At 44.3% G+C, this 22,040-nt stretch overlaps 1 protein-coding gene across 1 annotated transcript in view; it reads right to left on the reverse strand.

Annotated features, from left to right (window-relative positions):
* The window catches only part of GRIK5 (glutamate ionotropic receptor kainate type subunit 5), a 294,448-nt gene that overhangs the window by 129,268 nt on the left and 143,140 nt on the right, over positions 1-22,040 (reverse strand). Inside the window, exon 2 of the mRNA XM_069742769.1 lies at positions 18,108-18,250. Coding sequence (XP_069598870.1) covers positions 18,108-18,198 — 91 coding nt within the window. The 5' untranslated portion in view covers positions 18,199-18,250. The remainder of the gene's footprint in view (positions 1-18,107; positions 18,251-22,040) is intronic.

Below are 22,040 nucleotides of genomic sequence, written 5' to 3' on the forward strand. Positions count from 1 at the left end.
TCAGTTTCATCCCATTGCTTCTCGTGTTTCCATGTGCAAATGAGAATAATGATGGCCCCTATACACTGTGACAGCCCCTCAGATATTTGTAGACAGCCATTAAGTCTCCTTATTTCCAAGCTAAATATTCCCAGATTCTCTAATTGTTCCTCGTAGGACATACTTTGCAGTAATCTCACCATCCTGGTCACTCTTCTCTGAACTTGCTCCATTTTTTTCTTCAATGTCTTTTTAAAAATGTGGTACTGGCCCAAAGGAAAGCCCTGATCATCAATTAGAAAGGGGTGGGACGAGATCAACCCAAGAGTTGTCCCTACGGCAGTGTTCCCCAAGTCCGGTCCTCAAGAGCCACCAACAGGTCATGTTTTCAGCATTTCCTTAGTATTGCACAGGTGTTAATTGCATCACCTGCACAGGCAATAATTCCATCACCTGTGCACTACTAAGGAAACCCTGAAAACACGACCTGTTGGTGGCTCTTGAGGACTGGAGTTGGGGAACACTGCCCTACGGCATCCGAGTGCGCTCCGATTTTCACAGACTGACACAATGCTGAAGATGGAGACATTTTTATTTTTCTCCACCTCCAAGAAAATCGGATTCCGGTCTTATTAGCATAATCGGACCAAATTTTTTCGGATGGAGAGAAAACGATCATCTGTCCATGCCCTTAGGAGAAGGATCTGGTTTGGGCAAATATCCTAAGTCATTATCTGACTCACATCCACCAGGTGGCACTAGAGAGTCAATTCCTTCTCCTGATTTGCATACTCTTTCCCAGAGAGCATTGCTTGGTCTGTAAGTCTCACTAAGCTAACATGGCAATACCTTTAGATAAACTATGACCATTAATGAGTAGTGTTATTTTCGTGCTAGTAAAATATTTTATTCTGATCTGCATTTTTTTATTACAACTTATGGCCATTTTTAATATCTCGGCTTGCTGATAGTTAATATAAATTAAATATTTCTCAAAAGGTGACGATTTTTTACACACATATTTATTAAAGGGTGCCTGTCACCAGTTTTTCGCTTTCATATTTGAGACCAGCAAAATGTAGGGAAAGAAACCCTGATTCTAGTGATGTGTCACTTACTGGCTGCTTGCTGCAGTTTTGATAAAATCCCTGTTGTCTGAATGCTGAGCCCTGTATGACCCCACCCACACCACTGATTGGCTGCTTTCTGTGCACACTGCGCATAGGCAGAAAACTGCCAATCAGTGTTGGGGCGGGGTTACCAGAGCTTATGAATATGGAGGACTACATGACAGCAGATCCTCTGGTGGTAATGTCCTGCTGAAAAAAAGCGATTTTATGAAAATTACGGCAAGCAGCCCAGTAACGGACACAGCACTGGAATCAGGGTCTCTGCCCCTACATCATGAGAAGGTGGCAGATTCCTTTAAGACATAAATATCAAAAGCTCTAATTTGTCTACTTTGCCATAGGGGCGTAATATTTGGGGGGTTCGCAGATAGCAGTCAAAAATGGAGGCATTGGTCAGATCCGGGGAAAATGGACCCATATGTAACATTCGATAATTGGCACCTTTATACAGATACTGTATATGTTATTTTTTACTTTTCTGGGTTATTACTATTATTATACCTGCAAGTTCCGGCTCCAGGTTTCGTATTCTTGGTTGTTTTTTTTTTTTTTTTTTCGAAAGCCCAAACAATGAAGGTAAATTAGCGGAATGAGTCACAGATCAGTTTGCCGAGGTCTCGCTGGCGTCTAGACGGAGCGACATTACTGAAGACTCGCCCGGCGAGGAGGCCGCACACCCCGTCTTGGAGAAATGCTAATCCCCACCTCTGCTGAAAGCCTTCACCGGATTTGCCCTTTTACCGTCCTCCTGAAAGGTTTTAAACTTCATTAATGGTCGTCAGGTTCCCAGACGGCAGAACACTCAGCAGATCCCGAAGTCTCACTGTAGACCCCCCGAGAATAATCCGCATCTTGTACCAACTGGCGAAAGTGTCTGCGGAGCTGCTGCTCAGAGGATCCAAAGCCAATATATAAGGGATACATCATCAGAAAGCCACAGTGTTTACATCAGGTTTTTCTGATACATGTTTTTTTCATTATTTACTTTATTAAAAAAAATAAAATTAGATTCTGCTGGTGCAGTCACTGTGTACATACATTACATTACTGATCTTGCATTACATGCTGTATTATACTCCAAAGCTGCACTCACTATTCTGCTGGTGCAGTCACTGTGTACATACATGACATTACTGATCCTGAGTTACATCCTGTATTATACTCCAGAGCTGCACTCACTATTCTGCTGGAGCAGTCACTGTGTACATATATTACATTACTGATCCTGAGTTACATCCTGTATTATACCCCAGAGCTGCACTCACTATTCTGCTGGTGCAGTCACTGTGTACATACATTACATTACTGATCCTGAGTTACATCCTGTATTATACTCCAGAGCTGCACTCACTATTCTGCTGGTGCAGTCACTGTGTACATACATTACATTACTGATCCTGAGTTACATCCTCTATTATACCCCAGAGCTGCACTCACTATTCTGCTGGTGCAGTCACTGTATACATATATTACATTACTGATCCTGAGTTACATCCTGTATTATACTCCAGAGCTGCACTCACTATTCTGCTGGTGCAGTCACTGTGTACATACATTACATTACTGATCCTGAGTTACATCCTGTATTATACCTCAGAGCTGCACTCACTATTCTGCTGGTGCAGTCACTGTGTACATACATTACATTACTGATCCTGAGTTACATCCTGTATTATACTCCAGAGCTGCACTCACTATTCTGCTGGTGCAGTCACTGTGTACATACATTACATTACTGATACTGAGTTACATCCTGTATTATACTCCAGAGCTGCACTCACTATTCTGTTGGTGCAGTCACTGTGTACATACATTACATTACTGATCCTGAGTTACATCCTGTATTATACTCCAGAGCTGCACTCACTATTCTGCTGGAGCAGTCACTGTATACATAAATTACATTACTGATCCTGAGTTACCTCCTTTATTATACTCCAGAGCTGCACTCACTATTCTGCTGGTGCAGTCACTGTGTACATACATTACATTACTGATCCTGGGTTACATCCTGTATTATACCCCAGAGCTGCACTCACTATTCTGCTGGTGCAGTCACTGTGTACATACATGACATTACTGATCCTGAGTTACATCCTGTATTATACTCCAGAGCTGCACTCACTATTCTGCTGGTGCAGTCACTGTGTACATATATTACATTACTGATCCTGAGTTATATCCTGTATTATACCCCACAGCTGCACTCACTATTCTGCTGGAGCAGTCACTGTGTACATATATTACATTACTGATCCTGAGTTACATCCTGTATTATACCCCAGAGCTGCACTCACTATTCTGCTGGTGCAGTCACTGTGTACATACATTACATTACTGATCCTGAGTTACATCCTGTATTATACTCCAGAGCTGCACTCACTATTCTGCTGGTGCAGTCACTGTGTACATACATTACATTACTGATCCTGAGTTACATCCTCTATTATACCCCAGAGCTGCACTCACTATTCTGCTGGTGCAGTCACTGTATACATATATTACATTACTGATCCTGAGTTACATCCTGTATTATACTCCAGAGCTGCACTCACTATTCTGCTGGTGCAGTCACTGTGTACATACATTACATTACTGATCCTGAGTTACATCCTGTATTATACCTCAGAGCTGCACTCACTATTCTGCTGGTGCAGTCACTGTGTACATACATTACATTACTGATCCTGAGTTACATCCTGTATTATACTCCAGAGCTGCACTCACTATTCTGCTGGTGCAGTCACTGTGTACATACATTACATTACTGATACTGAGTTACATCCTGTATTATACTCCAGAGCTGCACTCACTATTCTGTTGGTGCAGTCACTGTGTACATACATTACATTACTGATCCTGAGTTACATCCTGTATTATACTCCAGAGCTGCACTCACTATTCTGCTGGAGCAGTCACTGTATACATAAATTACATTACTGATCCTGAGTTACCTCCTTTATTATACTCCAGAGCTGCACTCACTATTCTGCTGGTGCAGTCACTGTGTACATACATTACATTACTGATCCTGGGTTACATCCTGTATTATACCCCAGAGCTGCACTCACTATTCTGCTGGTGCAGTCACTGTGTACATACATGACATTACTGATCCTGAGTTACATCCTGTATTATACTCCAGAGCTGCACTCACTATTCTGCTGGTGCAGTCACTGTGTACATATATTACATTACTGATCCTGAGTTATATCCTGTATTATACCCCACAGCTGCACTCACTATTCTGCTGGAGCAGTCACTGTGTACATATATTACATTACTGATCCTGAGTTACATCCTGTATTATACCCCAGAGCTGCACTCACTATTCTGCTGGTGCAGTCACTGTGTACATACATTACATTACTGATCCTGAGTTACATCCTGTATTATACTCCAGAGCTGCACTCACTATTCTGCTGGTGCAGTCACTGTGTACATACATTACATTACTGATCCTGAGTTACATCCTCTATTATACCCCAGAGCTGCACTCACTATTCTGCTGGTGCAGTCACTGTATACATATATTACATTACTGATCCTGAGTTACATCCTGTATTATACTCCAGAGCTGCACTCACTATTCTGCTGGTGCAGTCACTGTGTACATACATTACATTACTGATCCTGAGTTACATCCTGTATTATACCTCAGAGCTGCACTCACTATTCTGCTGGTGCAGTCACTGTGTACATACATTACATTACTGATCCTGAGTTACATCCTGTATTATACTCCAGAGCTGCACTCACTATTCTGCTGGTGCAGTCACTGTGTACATACATTACATTACTGATACTGAGTTACATCCTGTATTATACTCCAGAGCTGCACTCACTATTCTGTTGGTGCAGTCACTGTGTACATACATTACATTACTGATCCTGAGTTACATCCTGTATTATACTCCAGAGCTGCACTCACTATTCTGCTGGAGCAGTCACTGTATACATAAATTACATTACTGATCCTGAGTTACCTCCTTTATTATACTCCAGAGCTGCACTCACTATTCTGCTGGTGCAGTCACTGTGTACATACATTACATTACTGATCCTGGGTTACATCCTGTATTATACCCCAGAGCTGCACTCACTATTCTGCTGGTGCAGTCACTGTGTACATACATTACATTACTGATCCTGAGTTACATCCTCTATTATACCCCAGAGTTGCACTCACTATTCTGCTGGTGCAGTCACTGTGTACATACATTACTAATCCTGAGTTACATCCTCTATTATACCCCAGAGCTGCACTCATTATTCTGCTGGTGCAGTCACTGTGTACATACATTACATTACTGATCCTGAGTTACATCCTGTATTATACTCCAGAGCTGCACTCACTAGTCTGCTGGTGCAGTCACTGTGTACATACATTACATTACTGATCCTGAGTTACATCCTGTATTATACCCCACAGCTGCACTCACTATTCTGCTGGTGCAGTCACTGTGTACATACATTACATTACTGATCCTGAGTTACATCCTGTATTATACCCCAGAGCTGCACTCACTATTCTGCTGGTGTAGTCACTGTGTACATACATTACATTACTGATCCTGAGTTACATCCTGTATTATACTCCAGAGCTGCACTCACTATTCTGCTGGTGCAGTCACTGTGTACATACATTGCATTACTGATCCTGAGTTACATCCTGTATTATACCCCAGAGCTGCACTCACTATTCTGCTGGTGCAGTCACTGTGTACATACATTACATTACTGATCCTGAGTTACATCCTGTATTATACTCCAGAGCTGCACTCACTATTCTGCTGGTGCAGTCACTGTTTACACACATTACATTACTGATCCTGAGTTACCTCCTTTATTATACCCCAGAGCTGCACTTACTATTCTGCTGGTGCAGTCACTGTGTACATACATTACATTACTGATCCCGAGTTACATCCTGTATTATACCTCAGAGCTGCACTCACTATTCTGCTGGTGCAGTCACTGTGTACATACATTACATTACTGATCCTGAGTTACATCCTGTATTATACTCCAGAGCTGCACTCACTATTCTGCTGGTGCAGTCACTGTGTACATTCATTACATTACTGATCCTGAGTTACATCCTGTATTATACCCCAGAGCTGCACTCACTATTCTGCTGGTGCAGTCACTGTGTACATACATTACATTACTGATCCTGAGTTACATCCTGTATTATACCCCAGAGCTGCACTCACTATTCTGCTGGTGCAGTCACTGTGTACATACATTACATTACTAATCCTGAGTTACATCCTGTATTATACTCCAGAGTTACACTCACTATTCTGCTGGTGCAGTCACTGTGTACATAAATTACATTACTGATCCTGAGTTACCTCCTTTATTATACTCCAGAGCTGCACTCACTATTCTGCTTGTGCAGTCGCTGTGTACATACATTACATTACTGATCCTGAGTTACATCCTGTATTATACTCCAGAGCTGCACTCACTATTCTGCTGGAGCAGTCACTGTATACATAAATTACATTACTGATCCTGAGTTACCTCCTGTATTATATCCCAGAGCTGCACTCACTATTCTGCTGGAGCAGTCACTGCGTACATACATTACATTACTGATCCTGAGTTACCTCCTGTATTATACTCCAGAGCTGCACTCACTATTCTGCTGGTGCAGTCACTGTGTACATACATTACATTACTGATCCTGAGTTACCTCCTGTATTATACTCCAGAGCTGCACTCACTATTCTGCTGGTGCAGTCACTGTGTACATATATTACATTACTGATCCTGAGTTACCTCCTGTATTATATCCCAGAGCTGCACTCACTTTTCTGCTGGTGCAGTCACTGTGTACATACATTACTGATCCTGAGTTACATCCTCTATTATACCCCAGAGCTGCACTCATTATTCTGCTGGTGCAGTCACTGTGTACATACATTACATTACTGATCCTGAGTTACATCCTGCATTGTACTCCAGAGCTGCACTCATTATTCTGCTGGTGCAGTCACTGTGTACATACATTACATTACTGATCCTGAGTTACATCCTGCATTGTACTCCAGAGCTGCACTCACTATTCTGCTGGTGGAGTCACTGTGTACATACATTACATTACTGATCCTGAGTTACATCCTGTATTATACTCCAGAGCTGCACTCACTAGTCTGCTGGTGCAGTCACTGTGTACATACATTACATTACTGATCCTGAGTTACCTCCTGTATTATATCCCAGAGCTGCACTCACTATTCTGCTGGTGCAGTCACTGTGTACATACATTACATTACTGATCCTGAGTTACCTCCTGTATTATACTCCAGAGCTGCACTCACTATTCTGCTGGTGCAGTCACTGTGTACATACATTACATTACTGATCCTGAGTTACCTCCTGTATTATACTCCAGAGCTGCACTCACTATTCTGCTGGTGCAGTCACTGTGTACATACATTACTGATCCTGAGTTACATCCTCTATTATACCCCAGAGCTGCACTCACTATTCTGCTGGTGCAGTCACTGTGTACATACATTACATTACTGATTTTGAGTTACATCCTGTATTATACTCCAGAGCTGCACTCACTATTCTGCTGGAGCAGTCACTGTATACATAAATTACATTACTGATCCTGAGTTACCTCCTGTATTATATCCCAGAGCTGCACTCACTATTCTGCTGGAGCAGTCACTGTGTACATACATTACATTACTGATCCTGAGTTACCTCCTGTATTATACTCCAGAGCTGCACTCACTATTCTGCTGGTGCAGTCACTGTGTACATACATTACATTACTGATCCTGAGTTACCTCCTGTATTATACTCCAGAGCTGCACTCACTATTCTTCTGGAGCAGTCACTGTGTACATACATTACATTACTGATCCTGAGTTACATCCTGTATTATTCCCCAGAGCTGCACTCACTATTCTGCTGGTGCAGTCACTGTGTGCATACATTACATTACTGATCCTGAGTTACATCCTGTATTATTCCCCAGAGCTGCACTCACTATTCTGCTGGTGCAGTCACTGTGTGCATACATTACATTACTGATTTTGAGTTACATCCTGTATTATGCTCCAGAGCTGCGCTCACTATTCTTTTGTGGCTCTTGCATACAATGAGCTGTAATGGAGTTGTATTTTTGGATAGCCCCTTTTTCTTTGAAGGGTCCTTTGACAAGTATCTGCTCACAAGATGCTCCACAGTAAGGACCACCAGAAATCAGCTAACGACAGCAAATGTTCCAATTCTCTGCAGCACCTCCGCAGGGGAAAAAAAGTATTACACCATCCTTGTATTGTACAAATTAGAACGTGAGAACCTCTTGGTAGCGCCTCCTTAACGGACCTCATTGGCTGAGAATTTCCTGACCATCTATTAAACATTGGATTTTAACGATTGTCCCTTTCAGACGTGTAAAGATTGTAAGCAGTGATGACGGAGCACGTCTGAAGACAGTCGCGTGACACGAGGGATTCGGTCGGAGTGACTCACGTCCCTCGCTGCACTGTTCAGACCCAGCTCCGTCCTCGGATCTCCGCGGAGAGAACAGCTACAGGTGATATCGGGGGAGGATCGGCAGATCCTTTGAAGCTTTTCATCTCTTTTCTTTATTCGGGATTTATTACATTTCTTTCTTCTGAGTTTTTTGATATGTTAATTTTCACAAATTGTCGAGTATTAAATGTGTGTCTTTTTATTACAGCTTTCATGAGCAGAGAAGAAGAACAGAAAACATACAAAAGACACCCCACCCTAGTAATAACCCCACCGCACTGCCTATAATAACTCCTGCAGACCAATTATAGGGATGCCTTTAAGGCTCCTCGCTCTGTGCTCCTCCTGCGGGGGCGCCCGGCAATCACACGCTCGGGGCATGGGCGATTATTGGGATAATGGGGAGCGACTGCCCTCACATGGCACCAGCCTATAAACCTAGATTTGCTCCAGTTTACTTTTTTTGGAACTAGAATTAATGTTTCTTCAACGTTCCATTTCATGTACTTAGTTAAAAGGAAATGTGTCATCAAAAATAACGAAATGGTTCAGTAACATACTGTAAAATCTTTGGGGAATTTTTTGATTTTTTTTGTTTCATTTCCACTTCACAATCTGTATTAAAAATAAAAAATAAAATCTTGCAATTCTCACACTGGCCACTGGGGATTTTCCAGACTCAAACTTCCTGTTGTTTTACGAAATGCACACGTACATTAGCAGCATCTTTCGTGTTGAAGCATCTAATGAGCGTGTGCAAAGAAAATAATAATTTTTCTTATTAATAAAGATCATGATATGTAGAAGAAAATACAGGTAGCACAGCAACATGATTTAAACAATAGGTCAATGCCTTTAAAGAAGTTTACTGGTGAGCTGTGACATCTATAGTGAAGGGAAGATCCTGTGTTATCCTGTGTAATATACTGTATATACAGTAGAGGTGTTATCTATCATTTTACAGGAGGGGAAGAAGGTGACATCACCTATTGTGAATGCTGGATCCTGTGTTAGCTATACAGAGGAGTTATCAGTCATTGTACAGGAGGAGGAGGTGAGCTGTGACATCACCTATTGTGAATGGTGGATCCTGTGTTATGCACTGTATATAGAGGTGCTATCAGTCATTGTACAGGAGGAGGAGGTGAGCTGTGACATCACCTATTGTAAATGGTGGATCCTGTGTATCTACTGTATATAGAGATGTTATCAGTCATTGTACAGAAGGAGGAGGTGAGCTGTGACATCACCTATTGTGAATGGTGGATCCTGTGTTATCTACTGTATATAGAGGTGTCATCAGTCATTGTACAGGAGGAGGTGAGCTGTGACATCACCTATTGTGAATGGTGGATCCTGTGTTATCTACTGTATATAGAGGTGTTATCAGTTATTGTACAGGAGGAGGGGGTGAGCTGTGACATCGTTTATTGTGAATGGTGGATCCTGTGTTATCTATTATATGTAGAGGTGTTATCAGTCATTGTACAGGAGGAGGAGGTGAGCTGTGACATCACATATTGTGAATGGTGGATCCTGTGTTATCTACTGTATATAGAGGTGTTATCAGTCATTGTACAGGAGGAGGAGGTGAGCTGTGATATCACCTATTGTGAATGGTGGATCCTGTGTTATCTACTGTATATAGAGGTGTTATCAGTAATTGTACAGGAGGAGGAGGTGAGCTGTGAAATCATCTATTGTGAATGATGGATCCTGTGTTATCTACTGTATATAGAGGTGTTATCAGTCATTGTACAGGAGAAGGAGGTGAGCTGTGACATCATCTATTGTGAATGATGGATCCTGTGTTATCTACTGTATATAGAGGTGTTATCTGTCATTGTACAGGAGGAGGAGGTGAGCTGTGAAATCACCTATTGTGAATGGTGGATCCTGTGTTATCTACTGTATATAGAGGTGTTATCAGTCATTGTACAGGAGGAGGAGGTGAGCTGTGACATCACCTATTGTGAATGGTGGATCCTGTGTTATCTACTGTATATAGAGGTGTTATCAGTCATTGTGCAGGAGGAGGTGAGCTGTGACATCACCTATTGTGAATGGTGGATCCTGTGTTATCTACTGTATATAGAGGTGTTATCAGTCATTGTACAGGAGGAGGAGGTGAGCTGTGACATCACCTATTGTGAATGGTGGATCCTGTGTTATCTACTGTATATAGAGGTGTTATCAGTCATTGTACAGGAGGAGGAGGTGCGCTGTGACATCACCTATTGTGAATGGTGGATCCTGTTATCTACTGTATATAGGGGTGTCATCAGTCATTGTACAGGAGGAGGAGGTGAGCTGTGACATCACCTATTGTGAATGGTGGACCATGGGTTATCTACTGTATATAGAGGTGTTATCAGTCATTGTACAGGAGGAGGAGGAGGTGCGCTGTGACATCACCTATTGTGAATGGTGGATCCTGTTATCTACTGTATATAGAGGTGTTATCAGTCATTGTACAGGAGGAGGAGGTGAGCTGTGACATCACCTATTGTGAATGGTGGATCCTGTTATCTACTGTGTACAGAGGTGTTATCAGTCATTGTACAGGAGGAGGAGGTGAGCTGTGACATCACCTATTGTGAATGGTGGATCCCCTATCCTGGATATGAGATAACATATAGATTGGTGAGGATATGTCTGCTGGGACCTGGACCGATTCGCAGAACAGGACACTTTCATCTTTGTTAGCATAAAGTCAGAGCGTGCATGCTCGACCGCTATTCCACTCATTCTCCTTGCGGCTTCCGCGCACTGCGTTTGGCTTTTTCTAGAAGCCCCATACATAATGATTGGAGTGGTAGCCAGACGTCCGACCTGCCAGTACATTTTGTAACGGTGATACTATTTCCTAGTTCGCCGATCGGAGCATGTCCCAGAGGTCGGACCCCCACAAATCAGCAAGTTATCACCCATTTCCTTTTTGTGGGGAGAGATGCAATAGAAAAGGATGGCTCCATTGATATGTGATGGATCAAGAAGACTTCTCTTACAATTCTGTATTTCTGCTAACTCCGCTCATTGCAGGTAACGGTTTTATGCCGTAATGATTTTAGCCCGTGAGCGGCTCCCACAAATCACACGGAAACATTTTTAGTAGTCTACAGTGTTCGAGCTGGAAAGCTTTCTAAGTAAAACTCATCTGGAGAATGCAAAGTGTTTCATGACGGTTACCCAAGAAACAGCGTTGTGTTCAGTCCAAAGGACTGTCATGGGGGAAAGAAACATATATTGTGCTGGAGCCAATACGGTGTCCTAGAGAGTGCTTTTGGAGTCGGGACAGAAATATTACTCTGCAAAATGCATCATGTTCAGTCCAAAAGCAATTTTAGAGAGACTTCATTATGTTGAGGACACAAGCCACTCCAAAATAAGAGCTAGTCATCACGACTTCTCCATCATTGACGGGCTGCCTTTGCCAATATGATGTCTCGCGTGACAATAAAAGTCATTACTCTCGACTATTAGCTATGGAAAAAACTGTGGAGTCAATTTTGTATATTATTCTGTAGAGGACTGGTTTACAAATGGTGGAGGATGCGGGCAAACTATGGGACCTGACTGCTATGTGACCCCCTATATTAGCTAGAAACAGGAGATCATTCTATGGTCATCATGGAGACTTCCATTCCCTTTGACCCAAGTGGAGAGACAGCCATTTTTATAAATGTTAACCTCTTTACTTTTTTTCACTACTGATATAAAATTATGGATACAGAGCTTGAAAATACTATCTTACTCATCCTCGTCACACTGGACTAGGGGGGTGGTGGGGTAAGGAGATGAAGGCTCCTTTGCACTTATGGACTACCAGTTCTCCCCATCTAAGTATTGTTTTAACAACCAGATCAGAATAAAGGTTGAGTGGGTAGAAGAAGTTCCAAACTCAAGGTCTTTGGTTGAAGCTCTATGTCTGTCTTGTGTGCACTTATGGACTACCAGTTCTCCCCATCGAAGTATTGTTTTAACAACCAGATCAGAATGAAGGTTGAGTGTGTAGAAGAAGTTCCAAACTCAAGGTCTTTGGTTGAAGCTCTATGTCTGTCTTGTGTGCACTTATGGACTACCAGTTCTCCCCATCGAAGTATTGTTTTAACAACCAGATCAGAATGAAGGTTGAGTGTGTAGAAGAAGTTCCAAACTCAAGGTCTTTGGTTGAAGCTCTATGTCTGTCTTGTGTGCACTTATGGACTACCAGTTCTCCCCATCGAAGTATTGTTTTAACAACCAGATCAGAATGAAGGTTGAGTGTGTAGAAGAAGTTCCAAACTCAAGGTCTTTGGTTGAAGCTCTATGTCTGTCTTGAGTGAGTGATGGAAGCTCCCTCCTTCCCCAAGATGTAGAGGTCATAAGGCACGGACACTGTAGCCCTCTATATGATCCAGCCATGAACGTTATCATGTTGGCCAATGTGTTTTGAGTAGCCTCAAAGTGAAGTTCCATGACTTGAGTTATGAGCCACGAATGAAGTGTGCATGGTTCATAAGCACTTTATTGGGGTTTAAAGATCAGAAAAGGGAGGTTGAGTGGGTATAGAAAGCTTCATTGGGCCACAAGGTGTAGAAGTCCTTAAGTAAGTGCTTCATGTCCTTCAATAATCCAGCCATGAGCTTTATCACGTAAACCAATGTGTTGGGAGTAACCTCAAACTCAACAGGTGCAAAGCTCATAAGCAATTTATGGGCTTTGCAAATGATCCATTGTCATCCATTTTACTCCAAACATTTCATATAGTCAAAGAAGAAGGACACCTAAGAGGGTTTGCTCCATGTCAAAGCCAACCTAGATATCGACAAGGGGAAAAAAGCAGCCATGCAGGACTTGTATGGATAAATGTTCATTCCAAGAAGAATGAAGATTTTAGTAAGGAAGGGTCTGAGATGAAGAAAGATTTGGGTCAAAATTAGGGGCTGTTCCTCCCATAGATGGTCAATAATAAAATATCGAGCTATAAGAAATAAAGTGCCTACAGGATTAATCCCATCATCAATGGGAAAGTTGGTATCACGCATGCCGACTTGATTGGTGCTAAGTACACATAGCAAAATCCAAATGCAATGTGGAACAGCAAAGATAAATACACACTACGTAATTAATCCTACATTAACCGAGCTCCATGAATTAGTTTATTACCAGAGAGTCGGAGCTCATTGCATCAGATGAGCGAGCATCCTCCATGATGATAAACGCAGCAAGGGTCCTGCCGGCTCTCGGATGCCTCGCTCTCATCTGCTCTTTAGGAACAAGGCAGAGGAAAACAAATAACCTAAATTAGGACAGCTTCTCTCGCTTCTCATAAATCTCCAGGTGCTTTCAAGCCCATTATCTCCTCCAGCATCCCCCAAAAAACAGAGAGCGGGATAAATATACCAAGGCCAATATGACAAGACCGAGGGATGGATCACAAAGGGGCAAAGACAAACCTGAATCACGGGAATGAATCGGAGCAGATTGCCGAGCACAAGCAGATGGGGAATAGCTGAAGCCTTCAAAGGCTCCTCGTATAGAGCTTCCTACCTAGACCCGAGAGCGTTAGTCAATAGACAAGTCATTTTGATGGACAGTTCAGTTTGGTTCCTCAGGGCAGTAAATGTCCAGGCCAGTGAAATCTTTGGCATATTGACACCTTGCTGTGATATCAGCAATTTTATAGAATTAACCAATATTGGGCTTTATCAATTCGCAAGGACATTACTGAGACACAAGGAACAAGACACCATAATTAAAGAACCGATTCATAGCCAATATACTGGACGCGGAGTCATGAACCTAAAAGGGCCAATGAAATATGACACGTCAGTGCCTAGAAAGCTGTATATTTACAGAGAGCTATAATGATGGATCTACTCAATGTAGAAAAGCTTTATGGTTTGATTTTTCCCAAGCTAATAACAATAAGCTGAGCCAAGATAATCTTATGCGACCAAAACACTGGGACTTTCATAGGCCCATGCCTAGGGCGGCCCTCTAGGATAGGGCGTCTACTCTTAAAGATACATGTAGGAAGTTTTAAATCGATGAAGTTGACAACTAAAATTTAAGGGACAAGAACAGTGTCTGGTTCTCTAACAAGCCTGTACCTAGGGCGGTCCCCCAAGAAACGGCGTCTGCTCTTAAAGTTACATATCATACGTTTTAATTGATAGAGTTGACAACATCACTGTCTGGTTGTTTAACAAGCCCATACCTAGGGCGGCCCCAGGAGAAAAGGCATCTGCTCTTAAAGTTACATGTCAGAAGTTTGAGGAAGTTGACAACTTCACAGTCTGGTTCTCTAACAAGCCTGTACCTAGTGAGGCCCTTGGAGAAACGGCGCCTGCTCTTAAAGATACGTGTCAGAAGTTTTAATTGAGGAAGTTGACAATCACCACTAATCACTAAAAATTAAGTCCAGAACCTCAACTAAGATTTAAGGGACAAGAACACTCTTGTTCTCTAACAAGCCTGTACCTAGGGCGGAACCTCCAGGAAACGGCGTCTGCTCTTAAACTGTCATGTCAGAAGTTTTAGGTGATGACCATTACCAATCACTAAATTGATGGTGTAAAAGCCTTAACTATGATTTAAAGGACTAAAACACTGTCTGGTTCTCTAACAGGCCTCTGCCTAGGGCAGACTTCCAGAAAAGGGTGCCTGCTCTTAAAGTGCTATGTGAGAAGTTTTTACTTGTGAAGGTCGCTACCACTATTCACTAAATGGAAGTGCAGAAACTCAGCTAAGATATATGGGACCAAAACAGTGTCTGGAGTAACGGGCCCGTGCCTAGGGCAGCCCTCCAGGAAGGGGTATGTGCTCTTAAAGTGATGCAGACGACATTTTGATTGATGACAGCAACCACCACCGGTCAATAATATGGAGATGCAGAACTCAGTTAAGATCTATGGCACTAAAACACCGTACGGTACTCTAACAGGACAGGCCTGTGCCTAAGGCAGCCCTACAGGAAGAGGCGTCTGCTCTTAAAGCGACACGTCATAACATTGTATTGCTAAACACGGGCACCACAAATTATCAAAATGGAAGTACAAAATCTCAACTGAGTCCGTTTTTTTAATTGATATGTACTCTACAGACTTTCCCTAATTTTAGACGGGCGCAGTACTTTTCTGAGCTTGGCATCTCTTTGTTTTAGCCCTTGAACCCTCACCTATCAAAACTTTTGACGTGCCTGTATGACATGTTAAACGTTATCACCTGGATTATAGCTCATGCCGGACTAATTAGCGCAGTAGTCTAGATGTCCTACCTTTATCCCAGGGCTACAAAAAAAAAAACAATAGAAAATCCCTTCACTGAACAGAAGTCTGGTGCGAAAAGGAAAGTTACAGAGAGGGAGGAGGGAGATGCAGCTGCAGTTTTTTATTCAGTGCTTCACAGAAAAAAAGGGGAGGAGACAGCAAAGGGAGACATCCGATTGGATAAGATCACAGAAAAAAAGGGGAGGAGACAGCAAAGGGAGACATCTGATTGGCTCAAATCAGATAGCAAAGCTCTTACATCACACTGGGAAGGGAGCAGAATATACATAAGCTCCTGCAACACAGCAGAACTTTTTAGCATAGCATCACTTATAGTCAGTCCATGCATCCTGATCATGAAAGACCCCAGTTTGTGGACCCCGTTTACGGTCTGCAGTTGCATTCTGGGTAATCCAGGCCTCATAGCCTATGAAATAAACTGCAGATAGCAGGGGAGAAGTAAATGGAGTTGGCAGCAAAACTGATGTCTGGGACTTGTGTCCTCAGCTGAAATAACATCTTTGAGGATAATCAATAGGGTAAATCAGATCGGAGAACAATGGGATAATAACTTTAACCACTGGAGGGAAGGAGAGAAGCCGCGGAGCCGTCCTGGTGCACACTCAGGAGGTGGCTCGGTGCAGAGCCAGCATTTTTACAGCTCGTCCTAGCAAACCTTTGGCAATCTGGCCGAGCATCTGACGAGCGCCAAAGGCAAAGCTGCCAAACCGGGATCTAATATTCACAGACATGATGCCACTGTGCCAGAAGCAATTATCCATCAGGAGGGGGCTGGCCGCAGTGCAGGCAGGGGTTAATAGCACAGAGAATGCTGCACTGCCCACCCCAATATCCATGGCCGACATGTACGTCAGGGCCGCAGAAGAGGAGCACAAAGACGTCCCTGTGTGCAAAAGGCGGGCAGCCGTGGTGTGTATTAAGATGTTCTGCAGCAGCCACAGTGTGCAGTAAGATGTTCTGCAGCAGCTGAGGTGTATTATGAGGTTCTGAAGCAGCTGAGGTGTATTATGAGGTTCTGCAGCAGCTGATGTGTATTATGAAGCTCTGCCGCAACTGGGGTATATTATGAGGTTCTGCAGCAGCTGAGGTGTATTATGAGGTTCTGTAGCAGCTGAGGTGTATTATGAGGTTCTGCAGCAGCTGAGGTGTATTATGAGGTTCTGCAGCAGCTGAGGGGTATTATGAGGTTCTGCAGCAGCTGAGGTGTATTATGAGGTTCTGCAGCAGCTGAGGTGTATTAAGAAGCTCTGCAGCAGCTGAGGTGTATTATGAGGTTCTGCAGCAGCTGAGGTGTAGTATGAGGTTCTGAAGCAGCTGAGGTGTATTATGAGATTCTGTAGCAGCTGGGGTATATTATGAGGTTCTGCAGCAGCTGAGGTGTATTATGAGGTTCTGCAGCAGCTGATGTGTATTATGAAGCTCTGCAGCAGCTGAGGTGTAGTATGAGGTTCTGCAGCAGCTGGGGTATATTATGAGGTTCTGCAACAGCTGGGGTATATTATGACGTTCTGCAGCAGCTGAGGTGTATTATGAGGTTCTGCAGCAGCTGATGTGTATTATGAAGTTCTGCAGCAGCTGGGGTATATTATGAGGTTCTGCAGCAGCTGAGGTGTATTATGAGGTTCTGTAGCAGCTGAGGTGTATTATGAGGTTCTGCAGCAGCTAAGGTGTATAACGAGGTTCTGCAGCAGCTGAGGTGTATGACAAGGTTCTGCAGCAGCTGAGGTGTATTATGAAGTTCTGCAGCAGCTGAGGTGTATTATGAGGTTCTGCAGCAGCTGAGGTGTGTAAAGTTCATGAAGTTCTGCAAAGATGTTGCGCCTTTTGGGGTTTTCACGCCATTTTCGGCCAGCTTCACCTGAACATTGGCCGGCCGGGGTGTGGTGGCGCCCGCTGAATCCTTTATTAATACAGATTGGAGCAGCGTTCCTGGGGCGAGGCTTGGACACCACGGAGGAGATGTGCCTACCGGATCTTTGCCGTTTAGGCGCCATGATTAGGACGGTCCTGTAGCGTGCCGTGTATGAACGGGGCCCTAAATGTTACCTGCACAGATTCCTCCTGCAGTAAAGAATGACTTGTGTCTATGCGGCGCCGCTGTCCTGGACTGCGGTAAGAATGTCGAAAAGCCGCAACATTTCTGCACAACTTTGAACAAAAAAATGGCAAAAAAATGTCAATAAATGTGCAAAAAACAGGTACAATAATGAAAAGTGCTTACCAACACGTAGGGATGACAGCAAGGAGGCACCAGGGGAGGTGAGGCTCAGGAGCAGCAGGAGGAGCGGAGCTCCCAGCTCAGGTTGCAGCATCTTCTTCTACTCCTCATGGAGACGGATCGAGGCGCAGCCAGGCTGACACCACCTGTCAGGACAAGAAATAATGTGCCATTACTTCTAGGGTTAAACACTATGGGAGACTATATGGCTGAATCGTTAAAGGCCATGTACACCTTAGCACTGAATTTTCTTTTATTGTTCATTTACTTCCTAAATGCAACTTTCTGAATAAACTTTGTTAAATATTTTCTACCATTTTGCTGCTGCGGTGCATTTGTACGTCCTTTAATAAGTTCAGTGCTCTGTTCCCAGCTCCCTTCTCTCAGTATTAGAGATAGCTGGAGGCAGCAGAGAGGGGAGAAAGTATCTCAGGGAGTGCAGAGAATACAAGCTACTTACAAGGAGGAAGGCATATAGAGAAGAAATAGGTGCAAGATAGAAGCTGTGCTGATACAAAGAAGCAAGTGAAGACAGCACTACCCCAGAGACACACAATCCTGACATCCAGCCTATATTACTTGTAAACACACACAGAGCTCACATCCAGCCTATAATACTGGGAGAGACACACAGAGCTCACATACAGCCTATATTACTGGGAGAATACATTTCAAAAACCTGACCTGCACATCCAAACATAGACACAGTGTGAACAGGTGCTGAACCTAGAGTCGCCAACTCGCATATAGTTAAGTAAATAAGGCAGCACACTGCAGCGCTAAAACATGCAAACTTGAAAACACGAAATTTGAACTGCATTACTGCACTAGAAATATGAAAAATGAGAGCTTTTAGCGCATAAAAATGGCCAATTTTATGTGTACCTGGTAGCCCTTTTACGGCATCTCTCTTATACCAGAATTTTAGTCTAAGAAGAGGTTTTCACATGTACCCATTCAGATGGAGACGTTTATTCTCAGCGAGGTAAGGCAAGCGTAGGACCTGGTATAAGAGAGATGCCGTAAAGGGGCTACCAGGTACACATAAAATTGGCCATTTTTATGCGCTAAACGCTCTCATTTTTCATATTTCTAGTGCAGTAATGCAGTTCAAATTTTGTGTTTTCAAGTTTGCATGTTCTAGCGCTGCAGTGTGCTGCGTTATTTACTTAACTATATACGAGTTGGCGACTCTAGGTTCAGCACCTGTTCACACTTGGTCTATGTTTGGATGTGCCGGTCAGGTTTTTGAAATGTATTCTCTAGCCTTCTGATCGTGCACTCCGCCTCCTAGCCACAGGTGTTTTAATTACAGTAGGTCCAATACCCCTCCACAGAGAGAGAGAATTTTAGTCTAGGAAGAGGTTTCACATGTACCCATTCAGATGGAGACGTTTATTCTCAGCGAGGTAAGGCAAGTGTAGGACCTGGTATAAGAGAGATGCCGTAAAAGGGCTACCAGGTACACATAAAATTGGCCATTTTTATGCGCTATAAACGCTCTCATTTTTCATATTTCTAGTGCAGTAATGCAGTTCAATCTTCGTTTTTCATATTTGCATGTTTCAGCGCTACAGTGTGCTGCCTTATTTACTTAACTATATTACTGAGAGAGACACACAGAGCTCACATCCAGCCTATATTACTGGGAGAGAAACACAGAGCTCACATCCAGCCTATATTACTGGGAGAAACACACGCAGCTCACATTCGGCCTGTATTACTGGGAGACACACAGACCTCACATCCAGCCTATATTACTGGGAGAGACACACAGACCTCATATCCAGCCTATAATACTGGGAGAGACACACAGAGCTCACATCCAGCCTATAATACTGGGAGAGATACACAGCTCACATCCAGCCTATATTACTGGGAGAGACACACATACTTCACATCCAGCCTATATTACTGGGAGAGAAACACAGAGCTCACATCCAGCCTATATTACTGGGAGAAACACACACAGCTCACATCCGGCCTGTATTACTGGGAGACACACAGACCTCACATCCAGCCTATAATACTGGGAGAGACACACAGATCTCACATCCAGCCTATAATACTGGGAGGACACACAGAGCTCACATCCGGCCTGTATTACTGGGAGACACACAGACCTCACATCTAGCCTATATTACTGGGAGACACACAGACCTCACATCCAGCATATATTACTGGGAGAGACACACAGACCTCATATCCAGCCTATATTACTGGGAGAGACACACAGACCTCACATCCAGCCTATAATACTGGGAGAGATTCCCAGAACTCAGATCCAAGCTACTGGGAGAGACATTCCCACAAGAGAAAAATCTATAACTTGGATCAGACTGCAAACTTTGTATCAAGAAGCCTGAAAATTAATGAATGAAGATTACCGAACAACATTTAGTGCAATCTTATTAACTAAAGGTAAAAACATTTTTTACAATTTCAAATGTGTGTGCATTCTTTTAAAAGTTCTAGTTTACCCCATGTAACTAGCCATGGACCATGAAGTCAGAGATGTAAAGAAGAATGCACCAATGTTGGAAACAGAGATCTCAGGAAGGAAATGTGGTTTCTCCTTGTGGAGAGCGCCAGCTGCCATAGGAAGTCTGGAAAAATAACATGGAGATTAGCTCTCATCCATCAGAGATGACTATCATAGATAGGTGCCATTAGAGAGACAACTTTCTGCAGATAGAGCTACTGGGTGGGCAGAAGGGGCCATTACCCCGGGCCCCATCACATGTAGGGGCCCACTGGGAAACATGGCCACTTTTGTCATCAGGCTGTATCTGAGGTGTCAGGGAGAGAGCAGCACAGTGGCCAGCTCCCCTGTCTGACAGACTATTCACAGTAGCCAGCTTCCCTGTCTGACAGACTCCACACAGTGGCCGGCTTCCCTGTCTGACAGACTCTGCACAGTGGCCGGCTCCCCTGTCTGACAGACTCCGCACAGTAGCCAGCTTCCCTGTCTGACAGACTCCACACAGTGGCCGGCTTCCCTGTCTGACAGACTCTGCACAGTGGTCGGCTTCCCTGTCTGACAGACTCTGCACAGTGGCCGGCTCCCCTGTCTGACAGACTCCGCACAGTAGCCAGCTTCCCTGTCTGACAGACTCCACACAGTGGCCGGCTTCCCTGTCTGACAGACTCTGCACAGTGGCCGGCTTCCCTGTCTGACAGACTCTGCACAATGGCCGGCTCCCCTGTCTGACAGACTCCGCACAGTAGCCAGCTTCCCTATCTGACAGACTCCACACAGTGGCCGGCTTCCCTGTCTGACAGACTCTGCACAGTGGCCGGCTCCCCTGTCTGACAGACTCAGCACAGTGGCCGGCTCCCCTGTCTGACAGACTCCGCACAGTGGCCGGCTCCCCTGTCTGACAGACTCCACACAGTGGCCGGCTCCCCGTCTGACGGACTCCGCACAGTGGCCGGCTCCCCGTCTGACGGACTCCGCACAGTGGACGGCTCCCCTGTCTGACAGACTGCACAGTGGCCGGCTCCCCTGTCTGACAGACTCCACACAGTGGCCGGCTCCCCGTCTGACGGACTCCGCACAGTGGCCGGCTTCCCTGTCTGACGGACTCCGCACAGTGGACGGCTCCCCGTCTGATGGACTCCGCACAGTGGCCGGCTCCCCTGTCTGACAGACTCCGCACAGTGGCCGGCTCCCCTGTCTGACAGACTCCACAGTGGTCAGCTCCCCTGTCTGACAGACTCTCATCCATTGCCCCATCACATGTAGGGGCCCACTGGGAGACATGGCCACTTTTGTCATCAGGCTGTATCTGAGGTGTCAGGGAGAGAGCAGCACAGTGGCCAGCTCCCCTGTCTGACAGACTATTCACAGTGGCCGGCTCCCGTCTGACAGACTCCGCACAGTGGCCGGCTCCCCTGTCTGACAGACTGCACAGTGGCCGGCTCCCCTGTCTGACA

The sequence above is a fragment of the Ranitomeya imitator genome, chromosome 10, assembly GCF_032444005.1.
Source record: "Ranitomeya imitator isolate aRanImi1 chromosome 10, aRanImi1.pri, whole genome shotgun sequence".
NCBI lineage: Eukaryota > Metazoa > Chordata > Amphibia > Anura > Dendrobatidae > Ranitomeya > Ranitomeya imitator.